Below are 21066 nucleotides of genomic sequence, written 5' to 3'. Positions count from 1 at the left end.
ACATTTGTCCTTGCCGCAATGTTTCTTTTTTCTATGTCTCTCTTTTGTTACACTTTTGTTGTTCCTTCCCCTTTGTTTTTTCTTTTCAGCATTCATTCTTTCTTTGTCTTTCTTTTTCTTCACTCTTCCCAACTCCTTTTTTTTACATTCTATGCTTTCTGCCTTCTTTCTTCCCCACTTTTTTGTAACCTCCTTAATTTTTCTTTCAGTTCTATCCGTACCTTACTTTATTTGCCTGTGTTTCTGTCTTTCTCTAGCTCTCGGCCCTTTCTTGCAAATGTTCATAATTTCTGGTTCACTTTCACCATTGCTGTAGTTAACACCTTTGCAAGCCCTCCCCTGCCACCGACACTAAAGGCATTCATGTGAAGTGTGATTTATGAGCCTTGTTCGTTGACCTCCAGATAGAAGTAGCTCATAAATCACTAATCAGACTTTTATTGTCGCCCAGCCTGTTGAGCCATGGAGTCCAGTGGCAGCTCCCTCTGTAGCTGCAAAGTTGGCAGTTGGGCCCCACTATATACTGATGCCCTGCAATCAAATACCTCTGCGTCGCAGTTTTATTGCAGACCTGCAGTGGTATAATGCAAATTGATGACCTCACCCCACAACCTATAGTGAGAAACTCCAAATCTTATAGGCAAGCTACTTTCAAATATGCAAATGTCTCTCATATGGAGGTTCTATGGAAGTGAAGATTTCGCCATGTCAAAGGGCTGCAGAGACCTGAGTTAAGCACCTGTTCTACAAGTGCTGCGGAGCACGGTTTTGACCTTCAATCCCTTTAATGTTGAGGAAGCGCAAAAGCAGCCACCAGGTATGACATTTTGGGCCAGATGTACGACTGTTTTTTGCGGCCGCAAACGGGTAATTCTCCCATTTGCGACCGCAAAAAAGGGTACTGGCATGCGCAAACGCTATTTTGCGAGTCACTGGTTCGCAACATAGCATTTGCGAGTCACTGACTCGCAAAATAGCATTTGCAACTTCCGCTATTAGGAAGTGGCGTCCCTTCCCAATAGAAAGTCACCATGCCATATACAATTGTTTTGCATTTGTGGCTGCAAAACACTCGTAGTCTACCACCTACTTCAAGTTGGTGGTAAACCACTCACAAACGGGAGGGGGTCCCCAGGGGACCTCTTCCCCTTTGTGATATGTGTGAATATATTTTTAAGAGCAGGCAGTGGTCCCAGGGACTTTAAAAAATAGCCTGCCCTTTAAAACATAAAACTGGGAAAAGTTTCAGTTTACATTTTTAAATGCATCCCGTTTTCCACATGGTGGTCTGCGGACCCCAGCAGGCAACCATCCCTGGGAATGCTAGCCATTCCTAATGGAGTCGCAGATTGCGCCTGCCTTATTAATATTTATTAGGCATACAATTTGTAACCCCATCAGGAATGGCAAACAGTGTCTTAGACACTGTTATACATCCCAATTTGCGAGTCGCATATTGCAAGTCGCAAATACGACGCAATTTGCGAGTCACAAGACTCCTGATGACACTTCAGGACACTGTCGAATGTAGTATGCAACCACAACACGCCCAATACCTGCTTATAAAAATGCTTAGGACTCACAACTCACAGTGTACAATGATAATAGAATTTGGATTTCCATATCTAGTGATAACAAAATCAAGAGTATATTGGTTGGGTAAAAAAGCAATCGGGTGCAAACTCTTTTTTGTCAACCTGCTCTTGTATCTATCCGCATCCTGCGCAGGTAAGAGCACTGGGGAGGTGGGGCCGGGTTGGGGGGGGATTCTACAGATGACCACGAGGGAAACTAAAATAAATAATTTCTTTTCCCTCGTCGTCGTCTGTCAAAATCCCCTTCCACCCTGCCCCATCACCTCACCGCTCCTACCTGCAAGGGCCGCGGCTGCTCATATCTGCCTTCTAATTCTTTATCTCTGTCTTTAACAGCAATTTTCCTTTAGGCTGTGGTAAAAACCTTGCCATAAGGCCCGCAAATATTAATAGGCTTTACAGGTAAAATATGAAGTCCCAAGTAACACAAAAAATTGTGTTGGAATTTATGTGCCTGTTCACAAACATAGGATTGTTTTAGATTGTGTGTGATACATGGTAGACTGGACTCTTCATGGCAGTGTGAAAAGTCTAGTAGGCCACCCATACCCAAAATGTTCCATAAACTTTGAGTGATTCACAGTGGCCTGGCATATGTCCCGTATATTGTTACTTATTCAGGTGCACAACTAGCGTTGAGCTGAGAGGGCTTTACCCCCTCCCGCTCAAACCACTCAGGTTCCTAGGGCTGAGATGGGGTTGCTGGCCTGACCCTCAGCCACAACAACAGCAATCCTGCAAGGACAGTTGCAGCCCAGGCAGTCCTCTGTGAGTCTTTATTTCTTTCCACAACCACCCCTGCCTTCCTTTCTCAGCAAACACCAATACACATTCTCATTATTTAACACAATTGTTTCATATTCATAATAAAGATTTGTAACTCTAATATTTAATGTGGACTGGTGAAATGAGTCAATAATGCAATTAATGCATCCCACACCGACATACAAACAACCATCAGGGATGCTCAGCAACACCTTTACTCCAACCAAAGAGTTAGAATAAGTATCCATCAAATGGCAGTTAAAAGATAGACAATGTTATGCCAGTAGGATTGTGCCTTCCAAAAAAGTCTATAAAATGATCCTATTCTATTAAAGTATGTTAGAATATTAGAATGTTGGGAGGTCTATTGAAAACAATGGCGTGGTCCGGGCTTCTAATAGCCGGAAGAAGCCCGAAGCTCCCACATTCCAAAGGATTTCAATCCCCTCGGACTCCGTGAGGCCTTTGTTTTACAAATTAGAACATTCTGCCCTCTGGGGCTGAATGTTCTAATAGCGTCAGAGCCCTCCGTAGTAGGCTCTACCAACCGTTAAGGGCCCGTTCGCTTGTTAAAGGCCATCGCCTTCGGGTCACGCCTTTAACGCTGGAGCGGGCCTTTAATGGCCCGTAGAACCGCTACAGCGGACTCGAAGGCTATATTAGAACATTAGAAGGTTGGGAGCTCCATTGAAGATAATGGAGTGCTCTTGGCTTCTAATGGCTGGAAAAAGCCAGAAGCTACAACCTTTCAATGTTTGTCATTCACAGGTGTTGCTGTGAACAAAGGCCTTATGGAGCCCAAGGAGATTTCGGGCTCACTGAGGCCTTTGTTTTCTTTGTTAAAACATTCTGCCCTCTAGTGGTGGAATGTTCTAGTAGCATTATAGTTCTCCATCGCTGGTATATACCGACCATTAAAGGGCCCCTACCTTGTTAAATCCCTTGCCTTCGGCTTTGGCCTTTAATGCTGGAGCAGCCCTTTAATGCCCGGTACAGCCTGCTATGGGTGGCGAAAAGGCTTTTTAGAACATTGGAATGTTCAGAGCTCCATTGAAGACAATGAAGTAGCTCATGGCTTATAATATCTGGTACAAACCTAGAGTTCCAACATTCCAATGTTTGTATTCATGTTTCTCTATTTTTAATTGAGAACATTCTACCCTTAGTGGGTGGAATTTTCAAATTGCCTTATGTGCCTTAAGCCTAAAGCGGTACCTGATGTTGAAGGCCCTCTGTGGCTCAGGCCAGTAACTAGAGTTCTGGGCCTTTAGCAACTGGTATGGTCCTCGGCAGAAGGCTACAAGGCTATAATATAGCCTTAGAGCCCACTGTAGCGGGCTCTACCAGCTATTAAAGTCCCACTCCAGCATTAAAGGCCTGAGCTGAAGGCTAGAATGTGGCTTGAATAATTAAATATGGGTGAGATTAACTGAAGCATTCTATCCCATTCCATATTTTCCTTTCTCCAGTGTGAGGCTCAACAAGTGACAGTTGTGCCAATACCTAGGTCCTGTGGTCACTGTGCTATAACACTCAAGCTACACCCTCCTGACTATGCCTAAAAAGGCCAACCTTGGACTAGGGTTACTTGTGTTACCATTCATAGGGTTCCTGGCCAGGTATTTTTGGCTCGACTATTCCTATTTCAGCAGGACCAAAGCGGAATTGCATACTTCTCATTCCTGTCTGAGATGGCATGGTAGGAAAAAAACAATGGACTAGAATATGGTCCCAGGAAATTACGAGCGATTGATACAATTCAAGCATTCCACCCATCACTTTTTTGTTTTCTGAAAAATCTGCTATAGCAAGCAACATGTAGAACACAACCATAAATATTTGTTAAATGAAGAAAAGGTTTTATGAATCTCACTATAATTTGTATACTGGCCTGGCTAGTGCTTTTGGAAATGCTGTGACATCCCAACCTTTTACATGTTTAGCATCCATTCCACTCCTCACAAACAGTGATAAACTTGTGCTGATTGCAATGTACATACTATCATCGATTGCCAGGGTGTTTTAACTCTTACTATGTTGATTTCTCTGAGTTTTGCAACCTTCATGCCCTGACTTTCTTTACCACATTGTCTAAGTACCATCTGACACTCTTTCTTTGTTTTCATCTGTTGGGAGTTGCCTCCTACCCTGTCCTTTGAGGAGTAGAGATAGAGACACACTCCTTGTGAATTGATTATGTCCAACTGATTAATTTCTATTCATAGTAAACTGGCCTATTGTAGTCATTGTATGCTTCCCTATGGCTTTCTGCATAATTTATATCCATCATTTTGGCATTCATTACTAATGTACTGCCTGTATGTATTTTTAAGTGATTTGGATAACGTGCTATTGTAAATACATTAAAAGGAGAAATCAGTATGTTTATAAAAGACAGAAGGAAAAAGTAGAGTGGTGAAAATGTTAGGGCAGAGGAGAGAAAGATAAGTAGAAAAACAAGACACCAATAGGAAAAAAGAACAGAAGGAAATGGAGGAAGAAGATAGGTAAGAGTTTTTCGAGGGCATGGCTGATAAATAGTGCGCTTGTAGCAGATTGAGGGTGTCAGTAGAATGGTGGAAACTGAGTACAGGGAACTATGATACATTCAACTCCAGAAAGGTGTGTCTGAACACTGAGAGTCGGACAGAATGTGACATGGAGGTGATTTAGGGCCCGTGAAATTTGAATACCAGCTGAGGGTTTTTGGTTGTTAATTTGTTGGCCCATGGTCTGGCTCAGGGTGTCTCATGACCAGCAGTGGGTCTCTGACAGTGGTTGTAAACTGTGGTATGTGAGAGTTGGGTGACAAAGTAATGCAAGAGGCAACTCGTGGTGCTTGAAAGCCAGCAAGCAATCTGTGATGGTAGACTTGGGGCTCAGTTAACAGCTCCCTGAAGGTCTCCTAAGGGCGAGAAGGTTTAATGGACTGGATGGCTTGCAGATCAGCAGCGATGGAAGACCGGTGAGGAAAGACCAGTGAGGAAAGACCGGTGAGTTATTGGGGATGACAGAGGTGTGAGCAGGTCACTGACCCAAAAAATCTGTGGTGGCTTCTACTCTCGGCTTCCTTTGTGCATACAATGCGGGGACTTTGAAGAATACTTCTGTACTTACTCTACATCCAGACTCACACACTTCAGTGCCAGGAAGCGCACCACCTAGTTAACCATGCTCCTCACATCAGCCTGCATGCACTGTTGGGGACAGGGTGACACCCAGGCTTGGCTCCCTGCTGCATAGGCTAAACAATTTCTGTCTGTGAGGTAAGTGTGTAGTGCTGTTTCCAATTATGTACTTGCTTTCTATGGGAAGAAAGCAGGCACATTTGCTACCTATGCTCTGGGAGTTTAGAGAGAGAGAGAGAGAGAGAGAGAGAGAGAGAGAGAGAGAGAGAGAGAGAGAGAGAAAGAAAGAGAGTTTTGTTGTGTGAAGGATGGTAACACAGGTATGTGTGTGTGTGTGTGTGTGTGTGGTGTGTGTGTGTGTCAAGGGTGCGTTTCTGTTGTTTCCTTTGAAGTAGCATAACATGTTTGAAGAGTGGAGTAGGGTAATGTACCAGAGAATATAATGTTTGTTCTCCTATCTTTAATTATAGTCCAGTCAAGTGCCCTAAACTTCTAATTTTAAACCTCTTAATTATTCAATGTCCAACATTTTAGCAGCTTACATCAGGAGAGGAATAGGAGTACCATTTTTATTTGATCTCAATGGTGGTTTGACATAAAAACATGTGAAAACCAATGCATTAAAATGCCTGTCCTGGGCCACTTTAAAAACATTCTAAATCACATGCTTTTGGACCATTATTACCAAAGAGGTAGCTAGGCATTGACAAAGTGTGTGGCTCATGAGTCCCACCAGCCAAAATGCCATGCAGCTGTAAATAGACTGGTGGCAGGGAACATGGTGACTTTCTAGCTCACCTGATAGATCCCCTTTACAAGGTTTTTTGTAGCAAACCTGGCAGGGCAGCGCAGTTGAGGACTAGGAAAAATGCAGCTGGGAGATTGACAAAGACAGCAAAACACTTTCCAGAGGAGAATAAGTGTGGAGGGTGGTCAAAACAGACCCTAGTAAAGGGACTGTTGTGGTAGAAATTATTGTGATGTCAGGGTAAAGGATGTGGACAGCAAAAGGATGAGCAGGGTTAAGCAGAGAAGAAGGAAGAAAATCTATGTGGTGGATCTGAAGAAGGAATTATGAGAAGGCCTAACGCTAAGGGGAGATGCATCAGGGGAGAGAAGTGCTACGTGGCTGGAGGACGGTGAGCAGTGAAGGGACTCAGAAAATGAGGATGGGCTTAATGACAAGGGGGTGATGCACTTTGTAGCATAGAATTGAGGACAGTTTGGGGGTGATTGATAAAAGGGCAGCAGAAATTCACGTACATGGTCAAAGTCTCCTAAATTACTCTTGTTTTCCTTACCATTGCACTGCATAGGCCTACATGGGGTACAAAACAGAGAAATCTGGAGAAAGGGTACAGAAAGAGAGATTGTGAGAGAGAGCGAGAGAAACAGAGAGACTGCGGGAAGCATAAAAATAGAGACCTAGAGAAAGTGAAAAAGACCAAGAGAAATTTTAAGTTGATACGAGAGATACTCCCTTGAAGAAAGAAAGTATTAAATTGGTCTCCCTTGTTTGTTTTTTTTGCGACCTCCCCAGTTAGAGGAGTAGCGAAATTCAGACGCCCCCGTCTCTAAGGGTCAACAGTGGAAAAACACTCATGGTCCCGACTTCCCACAGATTTTCTCCTGTCACCAATTTGGATGAACAAGATTAACTCTTAAGCGCAGCCAATAGTTAAAGCACTCTTTTAGTTATTGAGCCTGACAGGGTGGAGAGTGAGGTTGAGGTTGAAAGTTGCTGGCCGTCAGTGTCTGCTAATTATTTGCTGACAACTCTTTTCGGCTCTGTGCATGCACCTTCTAGCTTGGTTCCATTGCCATCTAGGCATGAGGTCTTACCCATAACCCAGTTGAATGCATTGGACCATGTTGAAGCAAGTGTTTCTTCTCTCCCACATCGCAGCATTACGCTCTTAGTTCCTTGGAATATTGCTGGCTTACTCTTAAAGCTCTCTTGTCCCATATGGGGTGCTTTTATAGACACTTTTGATATTTGTGCTTGCTGGGAAACATGGGGACTAACCCCGCAATTCTGTGCAGGGTATGTGAATTTTTCTGTGCCTGCTACCACCTCAGGGAAGAGTAGACCATGAGGGGGTCTTTCAGTATGGGTCTGGACTTCTTTATATTGTAAGTCACAGGTAGATGCCCAATGTATTGTTGTATCATTCCCTTCTGGTGGTGTGTACTATTTATATGTTTATTGTAGGACCAGCAGTAGTGGAGCTGAGTCCCAGGTAATTGATCTGCTGGCTTGCCATTTGATTGACCTGCTGACAAATTATATTAAAATAGTTGCGGGGGGGGGATCTTAATTGTAGATAAGAACCTTTGGCAGTCCCGCAGGAAAACCTCTGTAATGAAGAAGACCAAGTTTAAGGTACTCTGGAAATTACACTCCCTCCTAAAAAGTGGTGGTCTCCTGTAGTATTGCAACTGAATGCATTTACTCTCAGAAACGGCCTTCAGGCATGTAATGGAAGATCCAAATCAGATAGGGTTAGGAAAGTTATGTATAATCATCTACACCGCTCCAACCTTATCAATTATATTCTCCTGGACATAAGAATGTGGCCAGCCTTGATAGATATGGGGGTATTCAAAGGTAGGATAACGATCATAATGCTATGAGCCTACCACAGGTAGCCCTGGGTGACTCAGTCCCTGCAGCACTAAACGGGACCCTAGATAGAAGATTAGTGCCCACCAATAACCGGTGGAGGCTCAAGCAGCGTGTGGTGGCTGAGTCTGAAGAAACTCTCAAGAAGGTGCTAGAGGTTGTAACTGTAGGGCTGGAGTATGTGGCAGGTATGATTGCGGGCAGTAATAACCTAGACCCTTTGCAGAATTTACATGCAATGCATAATGCTATGTTCAACTTGCTTGGGGCACTACTTACAAAGGACACAAGGGGGCAAGGAAAAGAAAAAACGGAGTCCTCATGGTACACTAAGCCTTGCCGGCAAGCCAGGGTGTCTGGCCAAGGTCCATAAGAGTAGGACACAGAGATGCCATATGGGCAGTCAGGATACATTATAAAACCACCATGCTAAAAGCTAAAAGAGAGTGGGAGTGTGACAAATGATCTATGATATTAGATGCCATTAAAAGAAAAGATCTTTGCACCTTTTGGCCTTTAGTTGCAGGGGGGACCCAGGCATACAGGCTCCACTTGATAACAATATTGCGACAAGTGCTCGGCTCGAGCATTTTTCCAATTTGTATGTTGGCGTCGAAATTCAGGAAGCCTCCACTCAAAATCTGTCAGGTAGCCTCCAGAACTCAACTGCAGGAGTAGTAGAATCTGAGGCTACAGCTGACAATTTAAAGGTTATGTGAAACAGTGGCAATCTTGTTGGTGCTGCTGCTACTGGCCTTATTGTTGATCAAACACACTTAGATATCCCCCGCATAACAGAGGTGGAAGTTTCAAATGCCCTGGACTAGATTACACCCAACAAGACACCGGAATTGGACAAAGTGCCTGGTGACCTGTTTAAAATGTGTAAAGATATATGGTGCCCAAAAAAGGTTGCAGATCATCCCCTGCCAATTACAGAACTATAAGCCTTGTCAATAGTGTTCAAACATTTTTTCTCGTTTCATCCCGAATAGACTGAGTGAGTGAATGGTGGACACATAGGTCTTGACTCCACTGCAGGCGTCAGATGTGGACCCCAGGGTGAGCTGACTGATCCTATTCCTGTAGATTGGGCGTTGAGGGAGGGGTGTATGCTAGGCCCAGCCCTCTTCCTCCTTTATATTAATAGCTTAGTCTCACATCTGGAGAAGTGTGAGGATCATGCTCCATCCCTTAGCAGGGTGAAGGTCCCAGAGCAGCTGTTTGTGAAAGACACCTTTTTGCTATCCAAATCTCCAATGGGCCTACAAAAGCTCTTGGATGACTTTGGGGCCTTCTGCGGACAGCAGACCTGAAGATCAACCTGTGCAAGAATAAATGCATGGTTTTTAATCCCTGCCCCACAATCCACTGGAATCCCACTCTCAACTGCGGAAGTTTGGAGCGTGTTCAAGTGTTTGATTTGGGGGGTGACCATATCGGATCACTTTGACTGGTAATTCCATATTCAGAAGCGAAGAATTAACCTTGAGCAATACTGTAGAGGTGTTTTTCGGGCCCAGTGCATATCCGCATACAGACCAATTATCCAAGCCTTAGAGGTCCATAGATGTCATTCACTGGGGACAGCACTGTATGGTGCTGAATTATGTGGCGTTTGGGACGCTAGGCTCCTTGAAATAGCGGAACATTATTTTTTATGGGCCTTGAACAAACTCCCAACAAGCACCCCCTACACTCATTATGACTAGATCATGGATTAAAGATAGTTAAAGATGTAGTGGGGCTGAAACCTTTAATGTATTGGCGAAGACTTTGGTCAGCCCCTGAACTCATACTTCTCCGAGGAGCCTTGGAAGAAGTAATGGAGCAGTTAGGGTCCAGTAAGATTACTTGGCTTAGGGTGGTCAGGGATAGGTTGAGACGGATTGGTTGTGGCAATTTCTGGTCAACACCAACTGATGTTGCACTGGTCTCCAAACAGGCATTGAAAAGAGCCTATTGGCAATGTGTGGACCAAAACACTGCGAGTATCTCTAAGGTGGGCTCCTTCACTGCCTCTTTCTTGGAGTTCAAAATTGACTACTGCTCTTAACCATTTTTGAATGAGGAGGAACTCCCCTAGTCAGGAGCCCTGTACTTAAAGTTCCGTCTATGGATCCTCCCATTTCGAAACTTTGCAACTGCGTGGAGGTATTGGAATACAGAGTCTGACAGATTATGCCCTTTCTGCCCTGGGGTTATTAAATTGGTTAAAAATGTAATTCTATTTTGTCCAGCCTATCATGGTTCAAGGAAAAAGTGGATTTCGCCACGTTGCCGTAATTTGGAGCTGAGGAATTACAGCATTGCCCTTAGAATACTCAGGAGTAACACATGTCAGCCTATTGCCTATGCAGTCTCAAGGTATCAGATGTCTATATGGCACCATGACGTCCATAAAACATTAAGTTGAATTCTACAGACTTACAATTTAAGCTGTAGCATTTTTTCTCCATGCACTTTTGCTGCATATTTCTGGAACAAATTATTATTCAATACTCTTCTGATCATAATAACTTAAGTGAGCCGCCTCGCAGATTTGGGCTGTTCGTTTGTCACGGAGAAAGGAGTAAGGAGGCCAGACTACAACTCCCAGGGGGCATGCTGTGAAAGCCCACACCTGGTACCCATCAGAAGCTCTCCTGCACCTAGAAAACGCATCATCACCTCCGCTGCGTTCGAGACCGGACCGGGCCATCCCTTTTTCTTTCCTGGTGCTGTAAACATGGGACGTCAACGGGTTCAACTGTAAGTACCTGTTGGGTTGTTCAGTTGTACTGTAAAATGTCAGCACGTGACAGCAGAAGCAAGGAAGTGATCCCAAATGGGAACCTAACCGGGACACTGGACAATTTCATTATCCGGGCCAACTCTGTCATTGACCAGGGTATTATTCTTATGGAGCGCCGGATCTCTCAAGACCTTGGCCTGGCAAAAAGATCCTCCATGGGATATTTTGCTAATGCCTGTAGCCCAGAGCCTTCATCACGAGCAAACCTCATTGATGTTCCGGTGATCGTACATAACCCTTCTACCCACCAGACCCAAGGCCCCATCTCTTTAGTGGATCAGTCTAAAACAACTATGGCCGCAGAGTCGACTATTGTGTCTAACTATAGTTCACCCGAGAGGCCGAATACAAGGCAGACACGAGGGAGGCGAGAGGGTGCGATACCCAAGAGAAAGCAGGGGCCAAATGTTGCCGCAGGGTGATTCTAACAGAGACAAATGGGCCACCTTTGCCTCCTGATACTGCCTCATGTGAGACTAATTCTGTGGACACAGCCCTGATACTGGAGGACTTAGACCTTGCCAATTTTGGCCTTTTCTTAAAGTCCTCTTTTAAATCATTCGAAGACAGACTCTCACAGATTGAGAACCGGTTAGCCAAGATCGAGGATGTTACACTAAAGATTGCGGACAATGTCAAGTTAAATGTGCTGTCTATGGGCAATATACAACAGAATACTGCACCGGGGGGGGGAGTACCGCATAATGGTATTGCCTCCCTAGTTACATCCACCCAAATTGTATCTGTAGATATCCCACCTGTTCCCGTGCAACAATCCGCTAACACAACAAGAGGGACCAATGCTGATAAGTCTCAAAAACTTCCTAGGGAGTCACCTGAATCAGGATACCCCGAGAATCTGCGAATTAATTTACCACCTGAATCGAGTCCGTATACCGTAGTTTTAGCTGGGGTCCCTGAAACTTGCAACCCAAATAAAGAATCAATCACGTCTTTAAGAAACAAAGCTGCAGATTGGCTGAATAGAAATAGACCACTTCCCCGTAATGTTTCCAGCGAAATCTTGATGGTGCGCAGGGTGCCCTGGGTGGGGAATAGGCCCAAAAATATACAGGGTGATTGTGTGCTTGTGAATTTCAGAGATACCCGTACTGTGGGACACATTTGCAACTGGAATCACAATATTCATGATAACATGGGGTCCTCTATCCAACCCCTCCCACTGACATATTTTTATCCCATGCCCAATCGCCCAGAGATGGATGGGGACTGGATGTCAGTAAGGTATCAAGGAAGAGGGAGGGGGATGGGGGTCGGCAGGTGCAACCGTACATATCCCATCAAATATCCACACAAAACAGGTATAGCGGACTTGAAATAGTCGATTGACTTTATCATCTTGGGGACAGTGGAGGAACTGTATGCCATGAGGGAGCTAGAGAGATACGAAGCAGTGAACCACCCCTTGTCCCCCTATCGCCCATGAGGGCTCCCTTCGCAGTTAATAATGTTGGGTCATTAGGGAGTACGTCGGTAACCCATTTGCCACATTTAGGGTAAAGCAAGGCAATGAGTTATAATGTTATCTCCTGGAACATTGCCGGGCTGGCCGGAAAGGTCAAAGACCCGAGGTGGATAGATTTCATAAGATCTTTTTCAGTAATTTGTTTGCAAGAGACATGGCTGGTGGAGAGTGACATATTTATAGAAGGATATAAAAGTTTTTTATACCGGCTGAACCGTCATGAAATGGTAGAGCAAAAGGGGGTTTGGCTCTGTACATTGATTTAACATTGCTTTGTGTTGTTAAAATAATATCCACTAACAACACTGATATTCAAGTGGTGACAATTAAAAGAGGGAAAGAAATGGTCTGCCTGATTAACTTTTACAACGCTGTTAATGCCAAGGGGGAATGCAGGATTGAAGACTTGGGCAACTTCATCAGGTATCACTGTGAGAGCCTCTCCCATCGGGTCATTATTATGGGGGACTTTAACGTGCACCCTTGTGGGAACCCCATGAACACTGTAGTTGGAACGCTGGCGGGGCTTCACTATGAACACTCTGGGCGGGGAGACTCGCTGAATCAACTTCTGAATGAATTTGATTTAATTTCTGCCATGTCCCTGGCGGATGCCAGTAATTATCAGCCCATCCCTACATTTAAAGGATATTCAGGGGGTCTTTTATTGACCATATCCTTCTTTCCAATAGCCTTCATAAAATGTTGTCGGGTTTTAAAATTCTGGAGAATGCACATAGTGATCAGAACCCTGTCTGTGTCTCATTGGTCGGCAACCTCCTACAACCACGAGTAAAGACGCCAAATTATGGTGTCTTGAAATGTACGGATGGAAGGCACCGCCTGAAATGGTCTAAGGTGAACCCGGAGTCACTTCATGAAAAAAATAAAAATCCTGTGCCCCTGAGTTATCACTGTGCGTGTCTCCTGTATCTCTTTCACCTGACATTCTGCGTGCTTTCGATGGCATTGTGTCTAAAGTAGGTGCTATGTTAACCGTACCATCATTGGGCCCCGTCCGCAGGGACCCTAAATGGTTTGACCATTCTTGTTCTAAATTAGGCCGTGAATTAAAAGCGGCTTTGAAGTCAAGCCCTGGGAATCCCGCCTTGATCAGGTCTTCGCGCCTGGCCTATAAAAAGGCCTTGGCCCAACGTAAGGCAGAAGTAAAGGATAAAATCTGGCATGACCTGTTAGACCCTGATACTCTCAGTAACAGTGAAAGATTCTGGGGTATCATTAACAAACCTTTATTTGACATGGTAGATGACAACCTATTCGGCACCAACATTACTGAAGACGAGTGGGTATCCCACTTTAGTCTTATTTTTAATAGTAACAATCCGCAGATAGACTTTGACAGAGGCGTACAAAGAGCAAGCTTGCCACTCTTTACTATTAATGAGGTCGAGAAAGGCATTCTGGGACTGTCTAGCAGGAAAGCACCAGGCCCGGACGGTATGCCCCCGGACTTATTTAAATCAAAGGTATCGCTTTGGGCGCCAGTCCTTACTGCCGTGATTAATGCAGCCGCAGAACATGGCTGCCCGAGGTCTTGGGGGACCTCAACAATAGTGCCAGTATTTAAGAAAGGGGACTGGAACAGTACATCCTGCTATAGGCAAATATCATTAATTGACTCTGTGGTCAAAGTAGTGGGTGGTGTAATTCTGAATAGATTAACAGCCTGGGCCAACGAACACGGGGTAATCTCCAAAATCCAGTATGGATTTCGGCCTGGTCACTCAACAATAGCGCAGTGTGTTAATCTGTATATGATCTTAGGGAGGTATACCTTGGCCCGGCAGGGCTCCATCTACATGGCGTTCATGGACCTCTCCTCTGCATTCGATTGTGTTAACCGGGAAAAGCTCTGGGAGGCCATGGGCGCCATGGGAGTTGAGTCGAACCTGGTTAACTTTTTGCGGGATATGCATCAGGACACTAGGGCTAATGTGAGGTATTCGCAGGACCTTAACCCCTTCGACGCTCATGACGAGCTGGGCTCGTCATGAGGTAGCCTCCCAGCACGCTCATGACGAGCCCAGCTCGTCATGAATAATGGGTTTTTGCATATTCCAGCACAGCAGGGGAAAATGTGCCGCCACGATGTGGTTAAAGTGTCCAGGAATTTTTGCGTCCACAGGGGTGTTAGGCAGGGCTGTATTCTGGCCCCCTTTCTTTTTAATTTATACATTAACAACTTGGAGGAATTCTTAATAAATACTGGTGCGGACTATCCCTATGTTGGCCGCAAGGGTTTGCCTGTTATATTATACGCGGACGACGCGGTTCTTCTGGCCAGGACCCCAAGAGGTCTTCAAACCTTGTTGAATGCTTTTTACAGGTTCATGAATGCCCGCGACTTATCGATTAATAATACCAAATCGTTTATAATGCAGGTGGGCCATCATAACAAGAAGTCGGTTACATTTAGGGTTAATGAAGAGAAGGTCCCCATTACTAGAACTTTCTCATATCTGGGAGTTCTATTTGATGACCAGCTAAAATGGGGGGGGGCTTTACTCCAAAGGAAAAGGGGGAGATAACCCGGTCTAATGCTGCTATTTTTAATTTAGCCAGGAAAATGGGTAAAAGACCAATTGCCGCACTATTAAAGATTTATCAGGCCAGGAGTGTGGCAATAGGAAGTTATGGCAGTGAACTCTGGGGGTTTGTGGTTGCTAATGACATTGTGGTCGCTGAGAACAACTTTCTGAAACAGATTTTGGGGGTTCCGAAGGGGACTCCCAATTTAATAGTGCATGAAGAAACCGGTACTCCCTACATAAGCGACACCCTAGCATTACGGCCATTAATCTACTGGTTAAAATGCTGGTTAAATAAAGATCTGACCTTAAACCATTTACTCTTGAGGGAAGCTCTATACATGGATAATCTGTTTCAAATTCTGTGGTTAAAATATTTGAAAGATTGCTTTTCTGGTATAGGGCGCTTATAACTTTTTCTAAATCCTGATTCAATCATGCGAGCTGATGTAGAGCTTGTGAGGAAAACTTTCCTCTTATCAAAAGAAATGCAACGCGAAGAGGTGGAATTGAATAAACCTAGTATCAGAAAGTATGTTATATTGAAAACCACACCCCAAATGGAGCCTTATCTATCTTGGCCCGTGGCGGGCTTTGACAGGTATTTGCTAACCAGGTTCAGACTGGGCTATTATCATCTTTTGTTATCAGTCCCAAGGGGCACACACCGAGGCCAAGTGTTACCTGCCTGCGGCTGCGACAATGAGTCTCCACAGGATTTGGTGCACTTTTTATTCATTTGTCCTTTTTATGATTTACCTCGAAGGTTTTATCTAAAGCCCCTCTTAAAAAAACTGAAATTTGACCAGGTTAGACCAGCTCTTTGTTATCTCCAACTTTTACACTCTGAATGTACATTATTTGTGATTGGCTTCTTAAAATCTGCCTTAAAATTTAGAAATAGTATGGAGGGTTAACTGTTTACTATTGTTGCCACTTTTATACTCACCCATATGTGATTGTTACTTTTTAACATGTGTTTTAATATTCGGGTTGTTCTTATAACGTCTGTACATCAAGTCTTATTGTGTTATTTATTAAGTGATACTGTGCTTTATGGTTTTTTCTGTCTGAATAACCGAATAAAGATTTTTGACTTGAACTTAAGTGATACATGCTTGGGCATTGTTTATGTGTTGCCATGAACTTTAAATGAGAATACCAAAGTGGAAGTGACATCAACCACTTTTTCACCACAAATGGCAATTCAGGGTTCACCCCTCAACCAACCTACAGTTAAATAACCTTCCACTGGCTGCTCAGAGTGTAGCTCGAGCAAAGAAGTGTGAAGCAGAGGACGTTTGAACTAAGTTTAATTTCTGATCCTACCGATTGACTAATTAACAACTAAAATTAGCAGAAAGTGGGACAGTGATAGGTTTCGTAAATGGCCTAACAAAGTTTACCTATTGAATCCCTGGTTAACTTCAAATTCTGTAGTCAGAGGCACCATCGACAATCACACGTTATGCTCAGTTTCTGTGCTTCATGTGCTGTTAACAGAAAAATCTTCCCACATGAGAGTTCATTTTCAGGCTGTGACACTAGTCAAGTGTTTCAAAACGATGTCTATATGATGGGAGCTGGAGCTCAGGGTTACCATGCAGTACTGCTGAATATAGCTTCAACAATTTGTGCGTTACATTGCCTGGGCGTGAGGCATCCTTCCAATGGACAGCAAGAGAGATGTAGCTTCTAATAAGCTTGTATCCTAACATAAAGCTATTGTGTGCTGAGAAAGGCACCATGAACAGAACAATGACAAAACAAATATGTTTAAACTGCACGAGTTGCTGCTAATTTTGAAAATGCTCCATTGTGGAAGAATGCCTAAATATCTATATATTTTTTTAAGTCCCAATTCAATGTAACCAGTGCATTTTGGAAAGTGCTATTTTGCCGCTTATTGTTCCTGACTCGGTCTACTGGCCCAATGTGTAATAAATTTTGCATTCACCATTCATTCTGCTAAAATTCCTTGATTTAGAACCCTCAAAAAACCCACTAAAGATATTAAATTGAGGCTTATGTTTTTTTGCAAAGCATGCTTTAAAATGTGTGATGTTCTAAAGGGTTTTTAGTCAGGGAAAGGGGAAGGAAAGGGCGCACTGCTAAATATTGACACAATTATGTCTGGAATTCTTGGTAGGAATGTGGTGCAAAAGGGTGAAGGGGTAAGAGATACCCTTGCACACAACAAAATTATATAATAAAATGTGTCAGTGTGGACACTTGTACATTAGAAACAAGAGCCTGGCTGGATTTCTCTCAAGAATATTAAAACACCATATTTCTCACGAACCATTTAATGAATTTTTGTCTATTCACATGCTTTGTTTCTAATGTACAAGTGTCCACACTGACACATTTTCTTATATGATTTTGTTGTGTGCAAGGGTATCTTGTTGCCATGCTTTAAAATGTATCAATGCCGACATATTATCCAGAAAAATGTTCCCCATATTATGCAGCATGCAACAGTGAAGGGAGCCCCTAAAAGATATTTTGACCCAGGTTCTGAACATGGCTCCGCCCCATTGTCGGAGCATTAGACCCCATCTCCGAAGCTCGAGTGTAATTGCGCCCGTGTACATACTAATGTGATAATAATGTTGCAACACGAGAACGTGGCCCTCTTTCATTAAATGCAATACGATCCCATAAAAAATTACATAAAGTAAGCAAGATAATAATAATAAGCCATTTATTAAGCGCACAGCTACCCCAACGGGGTATCCCGGCGCTACAGCAGACAGATAGCAGAGCAAAGCAAAAGCACTGACTAGTCCTGGTGGCTGATGACCGGCCAAATCTATCTTTCAGGGTGGTAGGACTTTCTGACTCATAATTACTGGTGTAAACCAAACACAGGGAGATGATGGACGGAGCGCTGAAACTTTTCAGACACTCACCCCCAGTCACAGATCAGGGTTGAATCCAGCATTGTTCTTTAGCTCACTTCGCCACCCCAGTTCAGACCCAGCCATATGCAAATCAGTCTGGACCCTGTGCCTCATGGGAACAGTGTAGCCCCAACTGCCAAGCCAGGTCTTCCCTGGACTGGAAGCAAGCATCATGGGACCGGTTTCATAATTACATTGTTTCAACATATTTGGGTTGAATGGAATTTCTTAGGGGAAATCTCCACCTACAACTAGTATTTACGCAAATACCCGAGTACAGTACCTGCTTGTATGACCTGTATCGTCTTTTCCCAAATTCCTTCCGGAAACGTGTGGACTGAGCAAGTGTAAGTTCCTATATCCGATGGCAAAGTCTCACTGAACAGTAGGGACTTGTCCTTCGAATCTTTGCCTGCTTTTACGAAGCCAGTCCTGTCTTTGTAAGTTTCAGGAACGTGTATGCCATGCTCTGTGTTGAAAACAGCGATGGTATCTGGGGTCGAGCCATTATGTTTAGCCCAGATTACGTGCGTTATTGTTGAGCTCCCCCGGTACGTGCAGTTCAGAGTCATCCTCTCGGTGAGTTTTACGGTTTCATCCACGACAGCACCTTCAACTGCGCCTGAAAAATACACAAATACTTATAAGAAGGCTCGGAATTGTTTTTTAAATCAAATTAATCGTTGTGCTACTTCTCTTCCATCCCATGCCACCTGTATTTTTTTCTGCAAATCAAAATTATTGAGCGTCACAAGCTGAACCGTTGAAACGGCGTCACCAAAAAGCCAAACAACAAAAAAAAAGTTTCATCGTAGCTCTAAAACGCCATACGTACACCATTTGTTTCTGAAGTAATTGTGAAGTCTTACAAAAGAAGGCAAATAGGTACGCAGGGGTACAACATCTGTCGCAAGAGAAGACGAGGCACTCAAAAAAAAATGTCAGAAACAAAAGCTTACTATTGTACAGGTGCAAGACGGTAAAAAGAATAGCCAGGGAATCCATCTTTTGAGGAGTCGAGCAGCTCTGTGTTGGCAAGGCACAAATGTGTCGCACTTGTTTAGAGGCCTGTTTCCTGCCTATACGAAGAGCTACTTTCATTCCGAGCAGATGTTTGCAGTTCCGATCTGTCACTCACTTTCCTCAGCCCACTCACCGGCTGCCTATGGCTGCTCATACCGACCACCGCGATTCAACCAGGAAATTGTGGTTTCTGCACTGTGCTGGAAACACGCTTGCATATTAGAGATTACAAATGTCCAGAGGCGTCAAAAAGGGGGAGGGAGTATTTTGGAGGGGGGGGGGGGGGGGGTGGAATGGTTTCAAGCAAAAAAAATATCCTAATGCTAGCAATGATGCAAAGCAATAATTTCGATCAACCGAGGTTCATCTGGGGCCACTCTTTCTGAATTCATTAACTACCCACTGATAAGCCTGGGCACAGTTTATCTTGAAAAAACAACTAATAGAGCCAGGCACCAAAGTGCCCGATTTTGGAATCAGATTTTACTAAAAGTAGTTTACACCGCTGCATAAATAGAAAGCATTGCCTCTGTTTTATAATTTCATTTAACGCTGTTTATATATTTGTGTAATTTTATGCGGCACAAGGATGGTCCCAAGGCATGAGAGCATTTTACAAAAGCAGGGGGTGAAAGTTGCAAAATAAAGTAAAACGACCACACACAAAAGTTGAACATAAACAAAATGTGGTTAAATATCTAAAGGTGAGGTATAAGATATATAAAAAATTCAGAAAACACATATAAGGCAACACTCTATTGAAAACTCACGAGGGAGTCAATTTGGGGCCCATCGGGAGGGGGGGGGACACAGACCAACCGGAGACACAGTATAAGGTGTGACAAAGGCCGCTTTAATGGAAGCAGGTGCACCCTACAAATACCAAAACCTTTGGCCTGTGCTGTACAAAACTAGGCCTAACTAAATATGCACTACCTAACAACCCCCACCCCACCCCTAAAATGGTTCCCCCCGAAGAACAACATACACATAAATGCAAACTGCACAATGCCTGACTAACTGGTTAAATACTTGTCATATGTACACTCCCCCCCCTTGTCCAGGAACACCTAAGTCCTCCTATCCTGACCCCCCCCCAGACTAGGAAAAGCGCCCCTGAAGCAACCATCACACCAGCACCTGTTCCAGCGACACAAAACAAACCCTACAACCTACCCTTGGACGCACCTGCTCCCAAGAAAACACCCAACAGAGCCCTTCCCCCCAGACACCAGGCCCCCCCGCTGTCATCCGGCCAACACCCAGAGCAGACCCATGGACCCCCCCCCGAACCGCTTTATAGGGAGGGTGGGAGGGACAAAAACGCTCCTGCCTATCCTCCGGCTGCCGTGTCACTGTCCCTAAAATGGTGGACAGTGACATGACATGGCCTGCTATATACCCCACCGAACGCAAGGAGCCCAAAACCAAGCACAAGGGAAGACCAATGCCGCCCAACCAGCCCAACAAAGCCAAACCAGCCTCGCTCTGTCTCCTGCCAGCCACCCCCCCCCCCTCCCGGGGCCCCAAAACACCCCGGGGAGGCAAGCCTCCCTCCGGTCGGCCGCTCCCCGCAAAGCCCCATTGGGGCCCATCGGGAGAGGTGGGGGGGACACAGACCAACCTGAGACACAGTATAAGGTGTGACAAAGGCCTCTATATTGGAAGCAGGTGCACCCAGAAATACCAAAACCCTTGGCCGGTGCCGTACAAAACTAGGCCTAACTAAATATGCACTACCTAACAACCCCCACCCCTAAAATGGTTCCCCCCGAAGAACATCATACACATAAATGCAAACTGCACAATGCCTGACTAACTGGTTAAATGTACACTCCCCCCCCCTCTGTCCAGGAACAGCTCAGTCCTCCTATCCTGACCCCCCCCAAGACTAGGAAAAGCACCACTCGAAAGCCCCAACTACGGCTTTCGACCCCCCCCCCCTTTAGGACACCTGCACCCTCGGATACCTACACCCCGCAATAGCCGAGTCCACTGCCTCCTTCAGCTGCACAATATATAACTCCATCCCATACCGGGACAAATGCACACTGTCCTCCCTAAAGAAATACACTGCACCATACCTCACCTACGGGTGCTCCATCCTACCCAAACCCTTCTTTTCACAAACCCCCGCATCTCCCTGTTAATCTTCCTCCTTGTCCTGTCAATGGCCGCCGGCCTCTCTGCCCCCCTCCAG

At 44.6% G+C, this 21066-nt stretch overlaps 1 protein-coding gene across 2 annotated transcripts in view; it reads right to left on the bottom strand.

Annotated features, from left to right (window-relative positions):
* CD226 (CD226 molecule) overlaps nucleotides 1–18956 on the bottom strand; it is a 305229-nt gene extending 286273 nt beyond the window's left edge. For both annotated transcript variants that reach the window (XM_078685711.1, XM_078685710.1), the window contains exons 1-2: nucleotides 18803–18956; nucleotides 18127–18465 (exon numbers count right to left, since the gene is read on the bottom strand). In XM_078685711.1, the coding sequence (XP_078541837.1) occupies nucleotides 18127–18465; nucleotides 18803–18944 (481 nt within the window). In that variant the 5' untranslated portion in view covers nucleotides 18945–18956. The remainder of the gene's footprint in view (nucleotides 1–18126; nucleotides 18466–18802) is intronic.
* Nucleotides 18957–21066: the final 2110 nt, after the last annotated feature.

Source organism: Lissotriton helveticus, chromosome 4_1 (genome assembly GCF_964261635.1).
Source record: "Lissotriton helveticus chromosome 4_1, aLisHel1.1, whole genome shotgun sequence".
Taxonomy (NCBI): domain Eukaryota; kingdom Metazoa; phylum Chordata; class Amphibia; order Caudata; family Salamandridae; genus Lissotriton; species Lissotriton helveticus.
Note: the sequence above shows the minus strand (reverse complement) of the source record. Positions and strands in the feature narration are given on the sequence as shown.